Source organism: Strigops habroptila, chromosome 2 (assembly GCF_004027225.2).
Source record: "Strigops habroptila isolate Jane chromosome 2, bStrHab1.2.pri, whole genome shotgun sequence".
NCBI lineage: Eukaryota > Metazoa > Chordata > Aves > Psittaciformes > Psittacidae > Strigops > Strigops habroptila.
Window position 1 is genome coordinate 103,267,827 of NC_044278.2, and position 23,683 is coordinate 103,291,509.

Genomic DNA, 23,683 nt, shown 5'->3' on the forward strand with positions numbered 1-23,683 from the left:
CATCTCCTCTAGCTTTATCCCTGCCTGCTGAAATGGACTCAGTCATCCGTCTATACCTAGAGGAACAATTCAGTTATCTTTATGTGTTTCACACATCTGGGACATGGTCAGTTAAATCTAACCAGGGATTTGTTTCCCTAGTAGTTAAATAATTACCAATTATAGAGTAAACATCAGAAAAAAAACCCAACAAGATCATGCCGAACCCTGGAAGGGTAAACCATAACACACTGCACCAGAGTTTATACTACTTGTGACACACTTGAAACAGTCATAGTCCATTTGTTCAGATTTATTTGTGTATATGTGTGTGTGTGTGTGTGTCTTAGTGTTCTTCTGTAAACACTGTAGCAGCCTTGTAGAAAAAGAGGTTACTGGGACTAGTTGTAAGATGAAAATGTCTTCGCTAAATTAATGCCAGAGAAGTTTGTCACTGGAAGCTCTCCAGTGAGAAGGTGTTGAAAGAAAGGTGAGTCAGAGGAATGGAAGACAGAAGAAGGACTTTTAAGCAACATACAAAGGAAAGAGGGAGGTCATGTTTATTTTCCTAATTATGGTTTCAGGAGAGTAACTGGCTGCAAAATTACTTAATTATCTTGTGTTTATTGTAAACTCCTGTGCTTTTCCTGAAGACACCAGAAGGGGTTTTGCTTCATAAATCATGTTAAATCAAAGCACTTTCATTATATTACAGAGCTCTATAAATTGATGTCACAACTTAAGAAAAACACTTTTATCTGCAAGCACTTAAGAACGCTGCCACTTTCAGAGCCATGTAAGACATTAGTAGCTGGCTTGTTCAGATCCTTTCAGCTTTTATGCTGACACGTACCATATTGAAGACATTCGTTGTTTGTATAATACTTGGTTTGATCTTTTTCCCTGGTACTTTCAGTACTGTTGAATCAATCAAAGGAAGTTACTGCTCTGTTGGGCATTAGCATACATTTAGATGTTTCTGCATTAAGAACTGTTCACAGAGGAAAAGGGGCTTTTATGTCAAAAAGGAGAGTAAACAGTATGACCACAGCTGCTTTGAGCTGTGCTGCTATTTCTGACCCACGTATATTTGAAAATGAGCCTGTTTGTACTAGCAGTTATTCCAGTTCGAGTTACATGGTTGTGAAAGGTTCCCTCCTGCCCCTCTTTTTAAAAAAATTTAATTCCTTCCGTCTCTAGCAACTAGGCAAATGCTACAGATGGGAAGAGGACTCTTGGTGGCTTTTGTGATGGTTTGCTTCATCCATGGATTAGCATGTGCAATTGACTAGATTTCTTTCCTTACTGCTGCATGATGTACTGAGGACCATAATGCAAGAGCAGTTGTCAGTGTTAAATATTCAAAATTTCTGCATGACGTGTGGATGTAACTTTGCTTGGAAACTTCTTAAGATGAACTTATTGGGAGAACCCAGGTCTGTAGAGGACTGTTTGATCATCTGGACCTTATTCGACATAAAAACATTGATAGAAAGATTAGGTTTAGACTGGGCTCATAGTGATTACTGTCAGCTATTAAATTGAGTAAAGAGCCACTTCAAATGCATCTGTGGCTTTCCTAATAGTCTTATTTATGCTGTTTTGTAGATGTCACAGATAAGTAGTCAAACATAGGAAGGGATAGAGAGGAATAAAAGTGTGGCTCAATATAAAAGGCTGGGAGGTCTTAATATAGAATTTAGCACTGGCCATGGTAATTATGGCACAATGCAATTGAAGGGGGTTTTGTTTTTCTTAGAACCTCTGTGTCTTCAGTCAAACCTCTTCTTCTTAACAGTAAAACACAAATATGTGACATAGCATTTAAGAAGATTCCAACTCTGATACATATGCTAAAATTTCATAGCAACTGTTATACAGAAATGAGTCTAATGGTCAGTTTTCATTTCTACTAGTTATTCCTGATGAGTTTTCTTAAATTAAGACTGTTAGATCTAGTTCTCAATTTCCTTTTATCTAGCAGAGGTGAGGGGAAAAAACCCCTCCAAATATCTGTTACTACAAGGTCTGACTTCCTCTGAAAACTGGGTTATGGTCAGACATTATGCACTGATGAGATTACTATTTCCAAATCTAGCAAAAATTAACATTTTAATGTAGAGAGTGCTTCTAAAAAATGTAAGTTTTTGAGAACTGACCCTTTTGGAAGGAATCTTTCCCATGTGGAACTTTTTTGCTGGATCAGAGCAATTTCTGTTGAGTCTGTACTGGCTGTCTAGCTTTCTCAAGAGATCTGTTTATTTCTTTTGATGGATTGGCTTTTATGCCAGATGTATTTTTTTTTTTTTTTTTTTTTTTATTTTTTTCTGAAGAGTCTGTGGCATAAAAATAACCAAGACATTTTATAGTGTCTACCCAAAGCGTTGTTAACTTAAAGTTGCCAAGTCTAACATATCCACTGTTAAAAACCCCTGAAGTTAAGGTAATGATGCACAAAGTTATTTATATAACTTCAACACCAGTGGGTTATTCAGGCAAAAGAAAGGGGATGATGTGATGGTGAGAAGAGTCTGAAGTGCTGATGGATGAGGAAAAGGCAAGGCTGGAAGGAGAAGACTGTTTACCTGGGGAAAGTGCTCCAATAACATGGGATGATGACTACATGTAGAGGAAGGAGATGAGGTCACTTCTCTGCTGCAGTGCTCAGTTATACTGTGTCTCGCTGGAGACATGTAGCACACAAGGCAGCACGTGTACTAAGCATCTTTGTTTGGAATCCAGGCCTTGCTGTTTGACAGAACCACATGAGACCCCTCTTCAGGGACCATATTAGTCCTTTAATAGGGAAGTTCCTCTACTGTCACTAAACTGAGACTGGACGTAGAACAGTCTAGATGGAAGTGACCTCTGGAGGTCTAGTCCAACCTCTTGCTCAATGCAGGATTGCCATCCACAGTAGAACGTGTCAGCTGTGACTTTCTGTAGCTGAACTGTGGAAAACGCTTAAGGGCAAAGATTCCCCAACTTTTCTTGCATATCTTTTCCATTGCTCAACACCTTTGTGAAAACATTGGCGATATCCAACCTGAACCTCCTGGTTTGCAATCTGTGGCTGTTGGCCATTGTTACGTTGTTTGATATGGCAGGAGAGAGTTTAAATAACTCCATCTTTAGCAGTACTACACTGTTGTTAAAATACCCGTTATCTGCACAAGCCCGGGTGATACCTTTTCGTTCAGGTTACGTATTTTTGGACCCCTCACCATCTTAGTAATTCTCTGCTGGTGTCTTTCCAGTTTCTCGTCTCTTTTCGACTTGGGCTCTAAACCTAGATGTGTTACAAATGTTGCCTCACATGTGCTGAGAAGAGAGCTGATAGTAGCTTCTGTCTTTGTCCTGGTCACACTTGTGTACTGGGTTACTACCCTGCGCGATGTGCCTTAATCACACTAACAGTGCACTTTGGCTCATTCCCTGAATTTCCCAAGGTTTCTTTGACTAAAAGCCCTGCAATTCCTTGTAGTCTAGTTTCCCTAGTTCAGTGTCATCTGCAGATGTGGTGATTTTTGTCAGCATCTGGATTACTGATAATTCTGAGCAGGATGGACTCTCATGGTACTCTGTTGCCAGCTGAACACTTAATGTTTGACCTTATTCCTGTGAACTATATTTTATACAAAGAATGATGTATTACTTATGTCTCAACTCCATTAAAACAGATCCTCATTCGAGCTAATAACTGCCCTGCTCCAACATGCTGGCTTGCATTTGGGGTGTTATTTATACTGGATATGAACAATGTGAATGAGCATAAAATCTGTGTACCTAAAAACTAAACAGCAGGACATCTACAGTATTATTATAGCCAAGCGCATTTAAAGAATGAGCAGGTTTTCTGCTCCATGTAAATTTTGGGGTGTTTTTTAACATCCAGAAGATTTAGTAATTTACTTTTTTTGGCATTTGTTCTGTTTTTACAGGGTTTTTTTAATTCAAAGTGTTAGCTTTGCTTTTTAAGTCACCATCAAGTGTGAGTGTAAGGCTATTAGTAGTCTGTAGTCTTCATGTTTTTCCATTATACTCATGGGAGAGCTCCTCATATAATATCTCTCCATCTTTGTGAACTGAGTGTTTTGACCACCTTCATGTTTGATTAGAGTTGCTGAGTTATCCTGGAACTGTGTGGTAGTAATCTTTGACTGTGTCTTGCAATCACTGCCAGCAATCTTTTAGCAAGATTACTCTGACCCTATTTGGATAAAGAGGGTGTAGAGAATTCTATAGATGTATACAAAGTGAATTGGCTTTTCAAAACTTAGTTTAAGAAAATATAGTGCCCTAAAGATGCATTCTGGCAGCCTAGCAAGAAGGCCTGCTGCTTTGTGGGTTAGAGTGCAAGATGTGCCATGTGAACTCTGACAATGCATTCCCAAACACAGTTGTCATTACCAAAACAATGGCACATCTGATTTTAGGGCACTTGTGAACAACCTCTTACTTATTGTCTCCATCTTCCCTATCTTCCCCCCTTCTTTCTCTAGGCTCTCTTGGGCACAGTTTATTTAAAGATAGTATGTACATTACTATGCCTTGTATCCTGCTGTGTAGGGTAGCTGTAGAGCTAGTAGGAGCTTGTAGAAGGCACCGTATGTCTGCTGAGTCCTTCAAAAAGTGCAGCTTTTCACATTAAGACATTTATATCCAGCTCTGCAATGCGTCTTAAAAGCTTTCCAGGTTGTATTTGGAAGTGGGGCTCACTTTTTACATCAGTAGCCTGTTTGGCTATGCAATTTTTCAGTGCATTGTATTTTCAATATTAATTGCTGTTACTTGAAATTTGCCAGTGTGTTAAATATTTAAGCTTATAAACTTGTGATATGTAGTAAACAGGTTTATGTGAACTTAGGTTTCCAAGTCTTACTTTGTAACTACAATAAAATTCAATTTGATTAGACTATGTGCTGCTACAAAAGCCATTTTATTAAGTCAGGTGAGCATGCATAGGCTCCAAGCCTTTCTCTAGACAGAAAGCACTGTAAGCTGACTTGCTTTTTGTAACTGGATTTATAAAAGGTGGCGTCAGTTTAGCCTAACTCCTACACTCCGGTACGTGTGGAAGAGTATCCCATCTAACTTGTAAAAGCTGCTTTCCTGCTTCCTGTAGAGCCCAGCAATTTTTCAGCACTGGGCAAGTCATCAGTTTTCTTCCCAGTTTTTTGTGGTTTTTTTTTGGTTTTTTTTTTTTTACTTCTGATCTTGCGTGAGTGAAGTGCCAGTGAATACAATTCAGCTTCTGGGAATTCCTTTTTTGTCTCAATTTCCATGGTATCGTTCTAAGATGTTTCATGTGGTCTGGCTCATATAGCTCTTCCAGTCGTAGCCTAGGCTATGGGTGGTTTAAGTTGCCTTAGCAACAATAAGGTAGCTCAGTCTGATACTTCACATTTCATTAGCACTAATGACTTGGACATGATCAAATTAAACCTTACTGTGGTTCTGATGGTCTGAAGCAGCCCAGTGCTTAAAATCACCGTAGCAGTGAGAGGACACCTCTCTCCTAAGACCAATCTGGTATAAAAGTGGATGTGGAAGAAATCTACTCCTCTCTACCCCTAGTAATGGGCTGGTATTTCATGCAGGTTCTCAGTTGCCCAGCAGTTCACTTTAAAAGATAAATTTTAAGTTAATAGAAAAGGGCTCATGAAATGTTTCAAAGCTGGTTTTCTCTCCAGGAAAGAAGGTCCTTCAGGTAGTATCCTTCTGCTTGCTTTCAGGAAAAGGTTAACTTAAATGCACCTATGTTTTTTTTCTGTCCTGTTCTAAGCGTCCTAATCTGTAATTGTTCAGGTGTCTCTTTACTGCCCTTCAGTAAAAGGGGCGGTGGAAAGGACAACCTGTCCTGGCATCTGTTAATTATCACTAACTAAGTACATGTCCTATGAAACATGGGCATGTATGCTACCAAACTGGAACTGCAGCGTTTTGTGTCCTTTCTATAAAGGTGCAAAGGTTTGACATTGTCAAGATTTGGCTCCTAGTTCTGTATTCTTAGTCTAATTCAGGAAGCAAAATTATTGACCTAGCTTGAGCTATCACTTGTGCTTTTTTTTGGCTGTCTGTACTCCATGGAGTGCTGTTCTGTGCAGAGCTTGGACTGATCTTGTGGTCAGAAATATGGATGAGACTAAAACTAAAAACTAAAAAAATCGTAGGTGCAAAAGAGTCGGCCCTGAGAGGTGGCACATGCAGGAAATGAAAACTGCAGTTTCTTTGCATTTTTTTCAAAACCTCTGCAGATTCCATTCAATAATAGCAGAGTGGCCAACTTGGAGCTTTCAAAAGAGGCATAATTCTGCAGTCAATGCAAGTTTGGAAAAAACCAGGAAGCTGTGTTTTGTGAGGCTTTTGCTGTGCATTAAGCACTTCAGGCTGTGCCTGCACTCTCTTATGAAGAGTGCTAGGGAGCAAGCATAGGCCAGGTCAGCATCTTCTTGCCCAACAGTTGTGCTATAAACTATTTCAGTGTGCTTATGTCCTGTGTGACAGCCTGTGATGTGCGGCTTTGGTTTCACATGCTCTTCTCTGCAACAGGGTCCTCACATTTGAAAGGTGCTTGAAAATCAGGGATGCAGGGGACCAATATATGTTGTGTTCACTCTGCAGTCTGTGTTTCTGTTTTGCTGTTACAGAAGCAGCTAATATTAATCAACATTGTTTTCACAAGCCACAGGGCATTTCTGTGTCTTAAACCTGAATACAGAACCATTCGCCAAGATACGGCTGTGTTGCAACCATGTGTTCAAGGGTTACCGGTGCCTTAGCAATATGGCCGCGCTAGCGGCTGGCCAGGGGCAGAGATGCTGTTACTAAACCTTCTTGATGTAAACTTGGTCATGTTAACTTCTAGTGTAAGTGGTGACTGGACATGACAAAAGCACCCCCTTACACTAGATGCCATATTTTAATGCTTCAGTTTAATCATGTGATTAGTGTATAGCTGCCTTTGCAGCTTTTCCTCTTTTTACTATTTCACTTCCCTGCTCTTTTCTTAGCAGTGTTGCTTGTATTGAGCCTGAGGTTAGAGGTTGATGTAAAGATCCTTTCTTGCTGCTTGAGTTTGGGAGTAGTGAACATGCTGAGAATGTTTTTCTATAAGTTAATACTTAACCTGGCTTTGAACAGAGTGCAGATTCAATAGCTGGCCAGGAGCAATCTGGACGCAGTCTGACTTCCTGTTGTCGATGTCTTTTCTATCTGAAAGTGGTCTGAATATTTTTAATCTTTGTTGCAGCTCCCTGATGCTCAACTTCCCGGGCTGTAGTGAGATTGTGAAAGCCAGAAGTTCAGGGTTTTTTTTGTTTGGGGTTTTTTTTTTGGGTGTTTTTTGGGTTGGTTTTTTTTTGGGGGGGGGGTTGGGGGGTTTTTTGGGGTTTTTTGGGGTTTTTTGTTTTTTTTTTTTTGTTTTTTTTTTTAATAAGTGTCTGAAGATTTAGGGAATTCACTGCTATCATTTTGTTCTTTTTAGACTGGCATTCAGGGAAGGGTGGGAAATAACTTGTACTTCTGTGCTGTTCTTAGGAAAAAAAAATATTGGGGGAGCTCACCTTTTTTCCCCTGATACAACATGACCCTGACTTCTGAAGTGTACTGATAATTCTGAAACTGAAAATCTCCCTTTTTGCAAATAGGTGGTACTTTGATTTTGGGTAGTGGGTCCTCAGCATGATACACTCCTACAATGCAGCCTTCTGACGATAATTACTGGGTAAGATACCCTGCTTCACACTGTGTCTCAGTTCCAGGAGCATGTAATTGAGAGATTGTAGACTTTTGAACAATAACATGTAGTTGTAAGTTGATCATTTATATGCATTCTCATTTTAAATTCCAGGAGACTTTTTTTGTAGAGGGAATGAAAACAAATCATGCATAGGTATTAGAACTCAGAATGAAGAAATAAAACCATCAGTGCTTGTAGTGCTGTTGGAATGGCAAGCTATCTCAAATCTACTAGCCACATCTCCCTTCATCTTCCTACCACGTCAGTGTTTGTGGTTTGTTTCTTAGGTATATGATCCTGAAAGAAGCAGTAGTTTACAAAAGTAATGCTGTCTGAGGCTGTTGTAGTTTGGAGTTCTGAGCTGTAGTGAGTGTGGAGCAGACAATGCTGCCCACATGGCGTGGCTGATGCTACCAGTGTTGCTGCTCTGCTTCTAGGGGCAGGCTCTCTCCCTGACTCTACCACGTCATCTGTTGCCTTCACTGCAGGGCAGAGCCTTGCTAAATGGGCCGATGTGCTTATCAGTGCCCGTAGGCACTTAATTTCACCATGTGTTGCAAAAGTCTATAAACAACTCTGCTGTGTGGAGCACATGGGTGCTTGCTCTCTGCATGTCCTCGAGGTTATAAAGGCATTAATCTGTACATTTTACAGGCTAAATTTTTTTTGCTCTGTCATTAGAAAAAAGCTGATTTTTCTGTTGCCTGAGAACTGCTCTGGCTGATTAGCATGGAAATGAATGTGCTTTAATCATCTTGGGCTGAGGGAAGCTCAAAATTAATTTGCTACATTAGTTTCACTTTAAAAAGGTATTATAGCTGTTGCCACTAGTGACCATTATAGTTAAAAATGCAAAATAGTCTTCCATTCAGCACCGTGTTTATGCCAACTCATCACTTTGCAAATCATTTGTTTTCCAAACTAGATTTTCCCTATTTAATCTTTGCCCCATAAAGCAGGTTGGGGGAAGGGCAATCAAGAGAGTAACATGCAGGGAGTGATATCAAAGTGCTGACTTGAAACTTAACCCTGTGTTCACTGGGGCGCTGTGTATTATCACACTGCTCAATTCGTTCAATCCATCTTATAAAGAGATTATTTCATAGTCCTTGTCCTCTGGAAATCATTTCAGTGGTAACTGTAAATGGCAAATGAGTTGTCAAAATATGGAATGGAAGTGAGAAATTCTTTAGAGATACATACATGTAAAAAAAAAAAATAGGAAAAAAGCAGTCTTTGTTTTTGTGATAAAAAGATACTAAATGAATTTGGGTTCTTCCTCTTCAGAAGACTGTGCATGATTCAGTGGCTTTATAAATACAAAGAGAGCTTTATATTAAGAAGGCATTTCTATTATACCCAAAGTGATGTGGAAGGAACTGTTTAGGTAACCATTAAAGAGAATTGCCACTCACATGTTCGGTGAGCCTGTATGTGGGCGTTTGTTTTGACTTAGAGCTATGGTAGCTGTCAAAAATACCCCATTCCGGATAACCTGAAATTTAGAGGTAACATGTTGCTCAGGAAGTCAAGTGTGTAGCCGACATGTCAGGCTGAAACAAACTGAAAGAATTTTTTCGTTTAGTTAAAATAAGATTAAATGAGACTTCTGATAAGCGAAATAGGATTAAAACTCTTTAAAATTAAAAAATAATCTTGAAACCAATCTGGTAAATTTGGATGAGTGAAGCAGTGGGGTGGTTTGGAGGATGATCTGTCCGGGGCGGGGTGGGGGGGGGGAGGGCGGGAGTGGAAGTAAGTTTGGAGAAGTGAGATTGCAGCTGAAATGACCAAGGGTGAAGAACCTGTGGTGATTCTTACAGAAACCAGCAGAGGTTTGGTAAGACTTATAGTCATCTATCTTCAGAAGAGATAGGACTGGAAAATTACTGTAGAAAAGAATTACCAAAAGCTACAAGCACAATCAAGAAGTGACAATTCTGAGAAGGCAAAGAGGACATGGTCTATCAGTCATTTCAGCATTGGGTGCCTGTGTCGGGAGGAAGCAGGCATTCCACCTTGCCAAGAAAGCAAGAGAGGAAAAGCTTAAGCACCTGATTAATTTGAAGCTATTTAGCACTGCAGTAATGTAAGATGAGTTTCATCCTGTGTAATTTTACACCCGTAGTAGGCTTTTTCATATGAACTAGTTACCTTGAGCCCTCTTTACCTTAGTGGAGAGAAAAGAGTGCTTGTTAGAGGAGATGATCTATATCCTTAAAGTACATGTCTAAAATAAGCCAGATGAATTGCACTCCAGAAGTGCCTGTTTCTCTCCATTGACTATAAAAGGAGCATGGTGTGATTAGTGAAGATAGAGATGTCTCCACTGGAGGCATTTGTATTTAGTTGGAGGAATTCCTTGGGTGCTTTTTATGAAACTAAACTATCCATCAGTTCACTCAGTGCTGTCTCCAAAGTTGTAAGTACTGCACCAGAACCAGTCCCTGTGAAACTGTGATTATCAGCAGGTGAAGGAGATTCAGAGCTCTTGGTAAATGAAAAGCATTCAATGTAACACACATCATTTTGATTCAAGATGTGCACATGCTTTTGCTCATTCTTGTTCTTTGTGGGTTACTGTATCATTATAAGTCTACCCAAGATATCTCGGAGCATCACGACTGTAATTCAAGACTAGCCCTTGTTTGGACGACACATGGTTGAAATCTGCACCCTGGTGTGTGTCAGAAGAAATCAATGTGTAATTAAAAGCTGCTAAATATGATGTCATGGTTACATTCCTTGCTTTCTGAGCATTACTTTTAGTGGTGTGTTAATTTATCTTGCTGCTTCTTCTGGGGACCAGCGCATACACTTAAATGTCAATATTATTGATAGCTCTCGACTCTTTCTGGGCTATCTCCCATCTCTGCCATTTCTGAGGATGAGGTCACTGAGCGTTTTGAAGTACTAGTGTACTTTATGATAGGACAGGGTAAAATCATGTTCACTGCAGTAAAGGTGTGTTCTTAAGGGTCTCTGGTGTTGCATTAACAAGGCATTTCAAGGAAGTAGAGTATCAAATTAATGCTTAATGTTAAAGACATTAATGTCTTTGTGCTTAATCCCTGTTACAGCATGGAAGCAGAAGGAGCTTTAAACAGCTTCCTTCCTTGCCTTCCTCTTTTCACAAACAAACATTAAAAATTTAAAAGTGTGGGTAAGAATGTCTTAAGAGTATTTTGTATCAAATGGGGGGGGAGAGGGAGTAAGTATGCAGTCTTCAACAGAAATGCTCTAGTCTCCTCGATTTTTGGGGAGGGACCTGCAAACGAAAAATCCCCACAAAACCCAACGCATGTAGACAGAACAGAGGAGAGTTTCAGTATCAAGCTGTGCCTTGCTCAGGTGTGGAAGAACTTGTGGGGCTGCCTTCTCTTCATGGTTTTGTAGGATGGTCTGGATATAGACTGAACTCCTAGAAATTACCTAATCTTTTTCTGCCTATGTCTTAAAGATAAAAGGACTCCAATAAAGTTTACTTATCTTTTTCTGTATTAATCATGTCTCTTTTTATATATAGTTGGTACTCTCAGTTGGTAGTTCTCTAGCAGAACCCTCTCTTCATTGGGTCCTTTAGACTTGAATGCAATAAATAAAACTAATAATTCTGTGAAATACTGCATTTTTATTTCCCATCTGTGGTTTATGTTTGTATACTTTGAGGCATCTACAATGATGCAACTGTAGTTTAAGGGCTGTGTGAGAAGTATTATTTACAGTTGCCATCAATTGGTCTCATGCATCTGTAACTGCAATAAATACAGATATGTGTAGGACAGAATTAGGAAACTGTTCTTCAGTTCCCGCTGATAGTATCTTGCTGAGTGTAGCTGACTTATGTGACATAGGACTGGTTGTGCTGATTGTGTTCTTCCTATCTCATTTGTGACTGCATCCATCTTGATATATTAGATGGAGTCTAGGAATAAGAGGGGTAGTTGCCTTGCCAGGTTGAGTGCAGTAAGGGAATTGATTGATTTAAAATCAGTTGCAGTACATCAAAAATTGAAGTTAAGGCTCTATTGCATTGCTTTGCTTGGTTAAAATGGATTTTTGCTTTTCTATTTACTTTTTATGTTTTAAAAAAATTTGCTTCCAAGTGGCTTTCTAAAGAAAACAATTGATACTTATTTTTGAAACTATCACCACTTTGCTGTTGTGTTTTTGTGATGACAGAGCTGATAAGAATTTGTGAACAGCTCTGGTTATCCCTTAAGTATTCCTGATAAAGAAAAATTGAACTGGAAGATCCTCCATCTGTGCTTGAATTCTCTTCTTAAAGAAAGAAAGTAAGTCTGAGCAAACCTTCCAGCAAAATGCTAAGTACAATCATAGAATATCTTAAGTTAGATGGGACCCATAAGGATCATAGAGTCCAGCTCCCTGCTCCTTGCAGGACTACCTTAAGCCTAAACCATAAGAGTAGGACATTTCTGGACAGGCAAATCTTATCAGGTAAGAAGTTTGCTCATAAACATGTGTACCCAGCCTAAAGAATTGAACACAAAATCAAGGTTTAAAGCCACTGGGAGCTGATCTGCACAAGTCAGTGGGAAGCCACTTCTAATAACATCCTTTGTGTAAAACAGCTGTGTTACTGCTCTGTGTTGTGCCCTGTGCTGTTTTTTTCATGAGCTTCCTCTAAGTACAAGAAGACCTGAAAGTATTTACTGATAGTTAACAATATAGTAGTATATTATCTGAAAATTACTTACTTCTGCCTCCACCCACAGTTTTCTTATGGATTTAAGTGACATGAGGATGATTAGGTCTATATCTTTCAGAGGGTCTTTGGCTCTGGGCTGAATTTTTCTCCCAGCTTCTTCCCAAGGTGTAGCGTTTTGTGCCCTCTCTTGCTTCTACCCATCCCATTACAGAGGAAGCAATGTGATACCAAGGCATCAGTCCTCTCATTCAGGATTGAAACTGTTTTCTGTATTAATCTGTTAAAGGTGCTGATAAAGACTAAGCAAGTTTGAGACTAAGGGGAACCTCCCATTTTTCCATATCAGCTTTTACCCTCTCAAGAGCAAGGCTGCTGGAACAAAGCTGCAGAGCTGGGCAAGTAGCAGGTCTGCTGTATGCCTGAAACTTAACTTCATGCTTCCCTTCCATCATTCATGAGCACTTTATATTAAACAAACAAATACTGAACACTAAACACTTTATAAAGGCACAGCCTTGACCTCAGGCTCTCTGCAGCATGGGTAGATTAAACTGACATTCTGAGGGAAGCAGTTTGAGCAAGAATCTGAGGATTTGATCTGGTAGCTGTAATTGTGGCATTTGAAACCTCAGGGGTATTTTTCCTGGGAGTATATGTAAAAGTGAGAATCAGTCTAGACTAAGTTGATTATATCTGTAGTCAAAGATGCTTTTGAGCAGAGACAATAAAAATAACTTAGGTATAAACAAACATTTTCAATTCTTTTGAGTTGCAGTCTAAGAACATTTCTAAGAAGCACTGCTGTCTGACCGGTGAATGAGTACGTGAGCAAACAGAAGATTTTGATGAACAAAACATCAGTTACACATCTTAACTCTTATTTGGGTGTCTGTCAAGGCAAGGGTTCCATCCTCATATTGCTGCAGTGAGCTGTGCAGTGAAAGCCAGGGGTGTTCCACCAGATGATAATTACCAGTAGTTAGTTGCCTGTTGCTGCAAAAATTTTCTTCAAAGTAGATAGTTCTTTCCATATGCTTTTTGCTTTGAACTTACTCATTTGTCCAGGAATCTTTGTGAACTTGGCTATTCCTCCTTCCCTTCCAAGATACCACCTGGGGAAAGCCGCAGGTTAATAGTGTCCTGTAGTATAATCTTCCAGTTATTCATGTAGACAGCCTATCAAATGTGCAGAAGTAGACTGCAGCTCTGATCATCTGGCGGAGGGGATTAATGTCATCTAATGCAATGTGCTGGTACCAAATAGATTACAAGAAGCAGAAGAGGTTTGGAGGCTGAGTGAGTGAGTTGGGAGAGGAGGGGAGTAAAACCCCTCAGGAAATCAGTAGCCGTCTCAATTTGCAACTTGTAGTTAATATACTGTGTGCAGCAAAACATGTTCTCTGATGTCTGGGACTGTACTTGATGGAGGGGGGAGTATCACAGAAGGTGCTAGCTATAAAGCTTCTGTTTAGAATTGACAACTACAATCAAATAACAGTGTTCTGGAATCTTGTCTTACATTTCATCTTAAACCAAGTGCAGAAATATTTTTGGTGCATAAAGTATGTATCTAGTGTTTTCTGTAGCTTGTTTAGTCTTTACTAGGCATATAAAGATGTTTGTTATTAACTGGGTGTTAAATAACTGGGTATAATTAACTTTATTTGGTCATGACAGTAAAAGCATACTCTGTGTACACTATGTAGTATTTGATAAATGTATTTATATTGAGGCATTCCATTGATTTGACAAATAATGGGTCATTAATGGCAAAGTCAACTTTAAATCTGAAGCCACAGCTACTCTGCAGGCGCAAACGTCAATACAGGCTATGTTAGCTTGCCTGACATGTTGCAGCTAAATTGCACATGAACAAGCTTGAGCATCTCTGCCACATTCTGGTCATGTCTGAAACGTATGTATACAAGCTGCTAGTTTAAACTACAGAATCAGAGGTGCTGTTCACAGTCTGTCTCTTTTCATTCTCTGTTACTTTAAGCATATTTGAAACCAGGGAACTTGTTAGCTATTTCTATTGCCATGTAACTGAAAACTAAATGAACACAAACTGGGCTTCTGAGAGGTGTGTATGCCCAAGGAGGATGTTAGCAGATACACACAGTGCTCAGCTGAAATGAAATAACTGCATGAGGGGACTGGTAAAAGTATATGGGCCTGTGCATTGGAGGTGCCTCTGGGGCTGGTAATGGGGATCTGTGCACTTGTCAATCCATCCCTCCAGAACTGGCTCAAAGTCTCTCTGGAGTTCCCATTTTATGGCTTGAAGTCCTTGTTGACTCCTTTCGCCATGCTTTAGTATTTTATTATGTGAGGGGGTGGAGAGGAAGGGGTGTGTGTGCACGTATGTATGTATGAGAGAAAATTTGATGCAGACTATATTCTGCATCAAATGTATATTCTGTGTAAGTTACAATTACAAACCAACACCTTTCATGCACCATAGGTTGGTTAATGTGTTAGGGTTTTGTGTTGGTAATTTAACTGGGCCCCTAGAGTGCCAAGTAGTGTTTTCATTGCCAGGTAGTTGAGTGCTTAATAAATCTGTCCAATGGTTTTAAGCAAATTTTATGGCTCAGTCAACTTTTTCCTGCTTTCAGCTTTTAGGAACAGGACAGCTGCTAGACTTTTCAGGTGGCTTAGTGAGTTTTGAGCCCAGCAGTTTTTTCTTAGGAACAATTTCTCCCCCAATTACTCGTCAAGTTATTTTGAGGTGATCAGCACTAAACAAAATCAAGGCCATAAAGCAAAATGTTAAACAAGACAACTCTGCTTTTTTTGATCAGCAGTAATCCAGCTGAGTGTATTAAAGGCTATGTAAGTTGCTCCCACAGGATATAGACTCTGGAAAAAATGCCATGTAAAAAACCCCTCTGTCTCGCCCATTCCCCAAGCTCCCCATTCTCCCCTTATTTCAATAGTAAAGTTTCTAGATATCAGTTACATTCTTTTTGTTGAGTGTTATGTGGCTGACTTGAGATGTGGAAAAGTTTTGTCTAAAGCTTTATTTAAGGGAATATGAAATAATTTGGAACTTTAACTAAAACTGATGGGGAAAGGAATTAGGGTTGTTTGTACAGATGGGGTTAGAATGGAAATATTTAATCTACATGTAAGTATTTCCAAAATACCTCATATGATTTGGTAACCTGATCCACCTTTCCCATGGAAAAAAAAAGGGCATTTTGGGTGTCTTATCCAATTTAGTAACCTGGTCCTGAGTATTTTTCCACTTCTCCCTGATTTAGACTAAGTTGAACTTTGTTGAATTCCATGAGTTTTCATCGAGTTGGAACTGATGCATAATGAGAGAATGATCAGGTTAATATAGTTACCAATAAAACTGATAGGAATACTCAGATGTCATGAAGTCAGCCTTTTGATTTTGAATTGGAATTTAGTAAGATCATCACTGAAGTCAGAGTTGCACCAGTGTGCAAGGCGAGTGCAAGAGCAGAGAGAGGTCTTATTCTTTCTGATCCTAACTAACTGCGTAGTCTGAAATTGGAAAGATGGCTGGGCAAATGGAGAGGTAAACTGGAGGGAGGAATAAGGTAAGCCTGCAGTTCCTCTTGGCAAGCCACTAAACATGTCTCTGATTTACTCTCTGAACATATTTGTGGTCTTTCTCCTCCTGGATGGAGATGCACTGTTGACAGCAGGAAGGGAAATGCCTGCATTGCTAATCCGTGAACAGTTGTATACAGAGGAAACTCCCTTCTCCAGTGCTCCCAGTATAACATCACTGGTTATGCTGAAGTGCATCGGGTGGGGCTGAGAGAGTAAAACAAAGCTTTAAAAACTTTATCTGTTTGGTCTCTTTTGCATAAAATATGAGCAAGTAGAAAAATGTAAAACTATTTTTAAAGCTACTTTCTCCTTTTGAAATAGTTTGGCACAGCTTCTGAAGCTTAGTTGTTGAATAAAGAAACTTCCCAGCAACTGCTGTTTGATTACTTCTAAATGTAGATTACAGCTGTCCTTTTGAGAAAGGCACATAGCTCAGCATGTGAGAAACTGACACCTTTTTCTCTCCTTTTCAGAGTATCTCCTCTACAGAAGTCTGAAATAGTAGACATGGTCAAGAAACACGTCAATGCCATAACACTTGCCATTGGGGATGGTGCCAATGATGTGGGAATGATCCAGACAGCTCACGTTGGAGTGGGCATCAGTGGCAATGAGGGCATGCAGGCAACCAATTGCTCGGATTACGCTATTGCACAGGTCAGAGGCAAAAAAGAGCAACTGCCATATCCTGTTATCAGAAATGCACTGCGCGGCCATGTAGCGCTTGGTAGCTTTTCCTAGCCCTCAAGCTAGGAGCATCTCTGTGTGTTTCCTATTCAAGACAGCTGTCTGAAACAAGTATCTTGGATGCATTTTTGGGATTCATTATTATGATTTTGTGTTCTTCAGGGCAAAGCTCCGCCTGTCTTCAAAGTTTGTTTCCTCCTGGCAGCTGTGCAATGTCTTGGTCCTTCAGTAAGCTTGTTTGGTGCAAGCTCTTTTCTGTTACTTTGAGTAAATATTACACCCAGGTGTGTAAGAGTTTGAATGTTTGGAAATTCTTATTTTGAGGTGTGTCTTTTCTTTTTAAATTCTTCCCACCCCTGTAATTTATCCAAGAATTGGTCACAGGTTTTGAGCTGGCCAGTGTTTTTACTCTAGTTGTGTTATTTTGGATGTTATTTGGGTGGGCGCTCCCATCCAATCCCATTAAATTCGGCACCAATTCAGCTAAAGAGGAAACTAAAAAGCCTCTTTTGTTATACAGAAGAAACAGAGATGTAGACTAAAGACTTAGAACTGTAAGGAAGGAAGGAGATGCTTCAGCTGCTGGACATCCTCTGAATACTGTTTACAACTGAGGTGTTCTGTCTGTGTGTTTGAGACTGGTAGCAGGGCAAGAACAGAGTTGACAGGAAGCAGAGACGATCTGCTGTCTCTTCGGGGATCTGTGAGCATCAGCTGATGGTCCCTTCTGGCAGGGTGAAGGCAGATTTGCTCTGCCAAGTGATATGAAATATTATCATCTTTTGATGGCTTCAGTGGAAGGTGAGGTTTTGAAAAGGCATGGGTAATGCTGCTGTTTGCACACATTATGTTTATTGTGTTAACGCTGCTGGGAAGCAAAGTGGCAGTGTTGTATTGCTGCTCTGTTCTGTGGCCTGATGAAGTGCTCTGGGTTTCAGGCTTGAATAACTGAGACCTTTCACTAAATTTGTCTTGAAAATTTTAGGCTGTTTCTGGCATAAATAGTAACATATTTGTGATATTAGTAACAAGGACTTATTCTAGTATAAATAGTAACATATTCCAAATGCATAGCATTATAGGAACTGCCATAATCATAAAGTCTGTTGTCTCTTATAATGACTTTCTCATTTTTAACTTCTGTAGACTGTATTTTGCTTCTGCTGTATAACGTAATTGAATGCTTTTTACTTAGACTTCCTCAGATCATTATTACTTCCATTTCAATAAGTAAGCATAAGCAGTGAGAGTTTTGTCCATAGAGAGCTCTACACATGTAATTCCTTTTGTGTTAGCTGCAATAATGTCGAACCTGAAGAAGCAATTCCATGTTCATGTGTTCTTTCTGCATCAACAAAACCCCTTCTCTTTGGATTTAGTGTTAGAATGTGGAAGTAAGTTGCTCTTGGTTTAAATTCCAGTCAGGGAGTTACTGACAATAGGAATGAATCTTCTTCTTTCAAGATGAAATAAAAGCTGGTTGCACCAGCACAGAACTTTAACTTTCAAGAATTAGTAAAACACTGTGGAACTGTACTTTTTGGATTGTGTAGAAGAGTTTTGTGCTGATTAGAAAACATATAAAGGAATCCCTCCTGTAAAGGAGACTAATATTGTGTGGTAGTGTGTGTTTCAAAGTGTTCAAAAGAAAAACTTGATCTCCATGGGATGTATTTCTTTCAGCAAAGACATATAACTCCCACTAAAGCGTTACTGTATGTGCATGCCTTGAAGGCAGACTATGTTCTTATTGAGTAATTTAAGACGACCACTATAATGTAGCATCTCATGTTCAAATGGTATTTCAAATGCAGTGGTGCCAGAAGTAGGCACTTATGGAGGAGAAAGTCTCTATATAGGCTCGTTCAGGATTCGACGAGGAATCAAAGCACAAACCAAACAAAAATAAAAAGTCAACTTGTGTCTGACTCTGCTCCAAATAGCTTCCACAGGTGCAAGGGGCATCTGTTTGAATCATCCTTTTCCCTTGAAATGACCGTGCACCAGTGATCTGTATTTAGAGAATTCCCAAATCAAATGACCTAACTGTTTAGAGAGACAGTAGTAGAATTTAATAACTTTTCCTCAGTAAAAGGCTTTATCATCTTAATCCAGACAGCATCTGGTATCTTAACTAGGGAAACTTCTTTCTTAAACAAATGTTCAAGCTTCAGTTTTCTTCTTTGGAAAATTTGGCTTGCATTTTGGATGCATTTTCACTGTTTTAAGCTCCTTCCACCTTCCACATGGCATCACCTTATCCTTTAGTCAAGATGGGAGGGTATTTGTCTAAAAGATAATTTCTATATTTAAAAAACTTCTACTGGGGTTGATACAGACAGAACTGTGAAAATTTATACAAACTGTTTCACAGGTAAGCTGGCCAGAAGGTTGTAATGTTCCCTTCTGTTTTAAATCTCTCTAAATACAGTAGTGTCCAAACAAGGGTAGTGTCTTAGTGTAGCTCTATCCCTATAGTCGCTCAAGTACAGCGGTAGCTGTGCATTTGCATCATTTCAGTGACCAGCATGAAAACAAATTTAATTCCCTGCTGCGTCTTAATGGGTCTCTTCACCAGCGTAAACAGGCTCAGAACGGTGTTATTTAGGTTACTAATATCTCCCTTGCTGTGCTACGCAGCACACTCATTTTCATGAGAGTACAGTCAAGAGAGCAATAATAAGTGGCAGGATTTTTCCGTAGCTTGAGCTCCAGAGAAGACTACAGCCATCAGTCATTAGACTCAGCAGAGAGGAGCTTTTAGGGGGCATGTGTTTGGGGTGACTTGTCAGGATGTAGTGGCAAGTTTCCCATCACTGCTGATATGTTTTGTTAGTGAATTTTGATGAGGAAAGTTGTAGCTGTGCTGCATATTACCAGAGGCATTAGATGTCTAATAGGTTAATTTGTGAGTGTCCCACTTTCAGTCCTGATTCAAGTTGGTCAGGGACTGAACTGTGAATCCTTTTTCCCCTCTTTTCTTGCTGGTGTATCCTAACAGATCTGAGTTGCTGATGCATGGGAGAGAGGCTGTTCTTACAGGACTTGTGGTTCAGTGATTTGCTGGAAATCATGTGGACTGTTTCACAACAGCCCTAGTTCATTACTGTAGCTTTCAATTTCAGATATGTTTTGGTTAAAATAAATGATCTAGAATCTAAATTTAGGAAGTTAATCTTTTCCTATCAAGTCATTTCATGGAAAAGGAAGCAAAGCAAATAATGGTCCCACCCTAGTGTCCAAGAACCCTTCAGGTATGCATGTGCTTAACAGTATATCTAGTCACCAGTTTGAGCTGTCTCTAATTGGACAAACAAGGAATGCTGCAGCCCATAGCAAAGTTCACTGACAAAGCCAAGAGTAGGAAATAATGCTTTTCCTAGGCTGCACTGTGAGCCTGCTTCCATAAAAGTCCATTTCAAACCTGCCAAATTGACAAGCTGAATTTGAGCTGTATCTGTGGTTCAAACTAGCATTAACATGGGGGTATTTTTACAAGATTCATTTAGTTGCCCTTTTTCACAAATGCTCCTTCTTTCTTTATACAGTATTTTAGGTGCTTTGTATAACACAAAATTGCATATGTTTTGTAGGCTGGAAATGTTAATGTAAGTATTTGTTCTGTATAAAAGACTACGCATTAATTTTTTTGACTTGTGTTCCCCTCTTTGTGCACTTTATTTCAGCTCAAGACAGTTCTAATGAGCAGACTGTTCATTTAACATAGAGAAAGGAAATTCTGAACCTTGTAAGCCCTCAAACACAGGAATCTTCTTTGACAATGGAATGGAAAGTTCACATTTATATTCAATCCATAAGGCTAAATTGTGTTAACTTTGCTTGATTTTGCTATCAAGATAGTAATACTAACAGAAGTCGTCCTGCTGTTTGAAGCCAGTCAAGAATATTAAAAAAAAAAAAAAAAAATATTGCAGAGATTTTGCTACAAAAAAAAGATTTTTCCTGTAAATATTTTAAGTATTGGGTTTTGCATGTATATTCTGCTGAGCAATTTAAATATTGTGCATGAAGAACAACTTTCATAGCTGATCTGAGGGTTGGGTTGGTTTTTTTTCGGAAAGATGTTTACTTTAACCAATGTTTTTAAACAGTTCTTCATATATTTAAAAACTTTTTTTCTCTCTTTCAGTTTTCCTACTTGGAGAAGCTGTTATTGGTCCATGGAGCTTGGAGTTACAATCGAGTTACCAAGTGCATACTGTATTGCTTCTACAAGAATGTGGTTTTATATATTATTGAGGTAAGAGTAACAAAATGGATTGGTCTTGCTGGTGCTTACTGCTCAAATCATCTCTTGTAAAAAGCAAAACTCATCCAAATAGATTGAGCTAAAAAGACTGACATTTTTTTCCATGTTCAACAACTTAAAATTCTGTTTCCTTTCTCAGATTAAGTTAATTCACTTGAATCTTTTAATGTTTGTGAAAGGAAAACTGAAGGTTTTAGCACAGTGAAGCCTTGGATATGAGATGTCAGAGGTCAAGTTCATTCCTTCTGTGCAAATGTTCTTATTGAAAGCTTCTCTGTGTTCATGGAAACATTCCAGTTAGAGCTTATATTTACTCAACTTGAATTCAGGGCTAAAATTAAATCAAAAGTCCTTTTAATAGAATCAGGGAGAACTCTATAGGCAAATAATAAAGTAGGCAAAAACTATAGCTGTTGATTCCAAATTATAAAGACCATGGCTTAGCTGGAACTGAAATTTGTTTGCCTTGGTTTTGTTGGTTTTTTTTTTTTGGAAAAAGAGGGCATAATTTTGCCCTACGATGCCACTGAAATTATAAAATGAATCTGAATGCTGTATTTAGTATTTAAAATGTAACTGACTGTGTTTTACAAAATTAATTTCCTGAAGATGTCAAGTAGTGAAATTGGTTTTTAAAGAGGGCTAACTACTGTTATGAACATTAGTACATTGCATTTCAGCCTGCTTAGATAGTGTAGTTTTTATGCTTCAGGATATAGTCTTGAATTTAAGAAGGATGCCTTGTTAGAAACAGATGAGGAACTTGAACTCAATGGATTGGTCACTTGATACTCAAATGGTCACTTGGTACAGCAATTTCCACATTGTTCATCAGTTTTATTTCTATATGTCTATGTGTATATATGAGATTTTCTGTTTCTTTCTACAATTAAGCAGGCATGATTGAGGTTAACAGATAAGAAAATTAGAGCATTTAGAATTAGGCAGCTACTTACACTGATTGCAGGGGATAGCGGGTGAGTAATGTTTTACTATTCAGTGAATCATATCATGGTCAGTGTATGTATACCCAACTCCCTCAGGGTCTGATCATCTTTTATGCATGATTTATACATGATGGCTTGTTAAGAACAACTGTTTTCCACTAACTTGCTCTGTTTTCCCTCTATTTCTGAATTAGCTGTTGGCTGTTATAATTTCAATGTGGATTAGTCTGTTTGCTACAAGAGAATTACCCTATGCCATCAAAATAGTGACAATGTTTGGCTGTAGTGAGTGGGAGCAGGATGATTGAGTGTTATACATTATTCTAGACTTGTGAAATAAGATGAAGAGCTGATTTTTTTCTAAATTTTAAGCATCCAAATCTTCGCTGTGTTCCAACTCCTTAGGCAGATTCTCTGCAAATTTACATTCATGTTGCTGAGATTTCACAGTTGTGTCCTTTTCCTATTGTAGGAGCCACCTTCGCAGCTCTGAGATGAGTTTAACACACTTAGATATCTACGATTTGGTTTACGTTTTTCTTTCTGAAAGAGTTCTTAATTTGACTTGGGCTGATCATAATTCATGTTTTCAGTACGGGTTTTCAAGTGTTGGTGGTGATGTCGATAATAATATTATTGTGCAAAAGAAATATAAATAATTTAAAAAATAACTTTTCTACTGGGTTTCTTACTGAGCATGGGAGTCTCTGGGATTTTCCCTGAATTGTTCAGGAAATCCTTAACAGCTTCATGATTGCTTTCCAGGATTCTTTTCTCCTTTTGAAAATTGGATTTCAAAGTCCTCATTCTTGCCCATTGCAACATTGCGTGGTTTTTGCTTTACTTATGATAGTCTGACAAGTAAATTAGGGTCTGCATCAAATGGTGTATGGCTAAATTATGCTTTCCCCTCTGAGCATACGTGAGAGGTGTTGAAGACAGGTGAAGGCCTCTGGGACCTCCAAGCTGATATAGCTTAATCACCTTACTATAGGGAGGAATTTTGTTAACCAGAGATCATCACTATATGATACATAAAATGCGAGTCTGGTCTGAGAACGTGAGATGTTCTTGTCACTGTATTATTCTGTGTTCAGTTCTTCCTGCATGCTGTACTGAGCAAATGAGCTTTTGTGTCTCTGATGTTCATGACTAAGTGTGGGAATCAATTCCAATGCCTGAGTGCTGAAAAAATGTCTAACAAGCTTCAGCCCTGCACTTTGGTTATCCTGCTGTGCTCATGCTGCATAGAAGCTGGGAGAAAGCTTAAGTCTTAAGGAAGGTGAAGTGACAAGAGGACTCTTGTAGACCTGCAGCAATTGGAAGAGCTCAATTTGGTTTTAGTTTTCCCTGGTGAATTTGCTTTACTAGTGCCCTTAAGAAACATCCTCTCTAAAATCTGTATAAAACTTGGCAAATTGCCTGGAAACCAGAGAGACACCAGTTTTGGTATCCTAGGGATGCAGGGAGCAAGGGAAGACGTCTCTAATTCCCTTCTTACCTTTATATAAAGAAAGTTGAGTTGTTTTATATTTCTGTTGTGGGACTTGGGAGTGCTGATCAGTTCGTGGTACAGTGATGCTCATGAAAGAGAAGCTCCACAAGGGAATAAATACTTCAACTTGAGAGAATGGTAGTTGAGTGCCCAGCACTCCTGCACTGTTGCTTGTGCATATGGTATGTTCCTGATTGTTTCCCAATGCTCTGGACAAGTTTAATATTTACCTATATTTCCTGCTTGGATGTGTGGTGTATGGGGAATATTCTTTTAGCATTATAATGAAACAGGGATTTGAACT

General features: G+C 39.0%; 1 protein-coding gene across 2 annotated transcripts in view; it reads left to right on the plus strand.

Annotated features, from left to right (window-relative positions):
- The window catches only part of ATP8A2 (ATPase phospholipid transporting 8A2), a 328,378-nt gene that overhangs the window by 160,811 nt on the left and 143,884 nt on the right, over window positions 1-23,683 (plus strand). For both annotated transcript variants that reach the window (XM_030477755.1, XM_030477756.1), the window contains exons 26-27: window positions 16,454-16,637; window positions 20,818-20,928. In XM_030477755.1, the coding sequence (XP_030333615.1) occupies window positions 16,454-16,637; window positions 20,818-20,928 (295 nt within the window). The remainder of the gene's footprint in view (window positions 1-16,453; window positions 16,638-20,817; window positions 20,929-23,683) is intronic.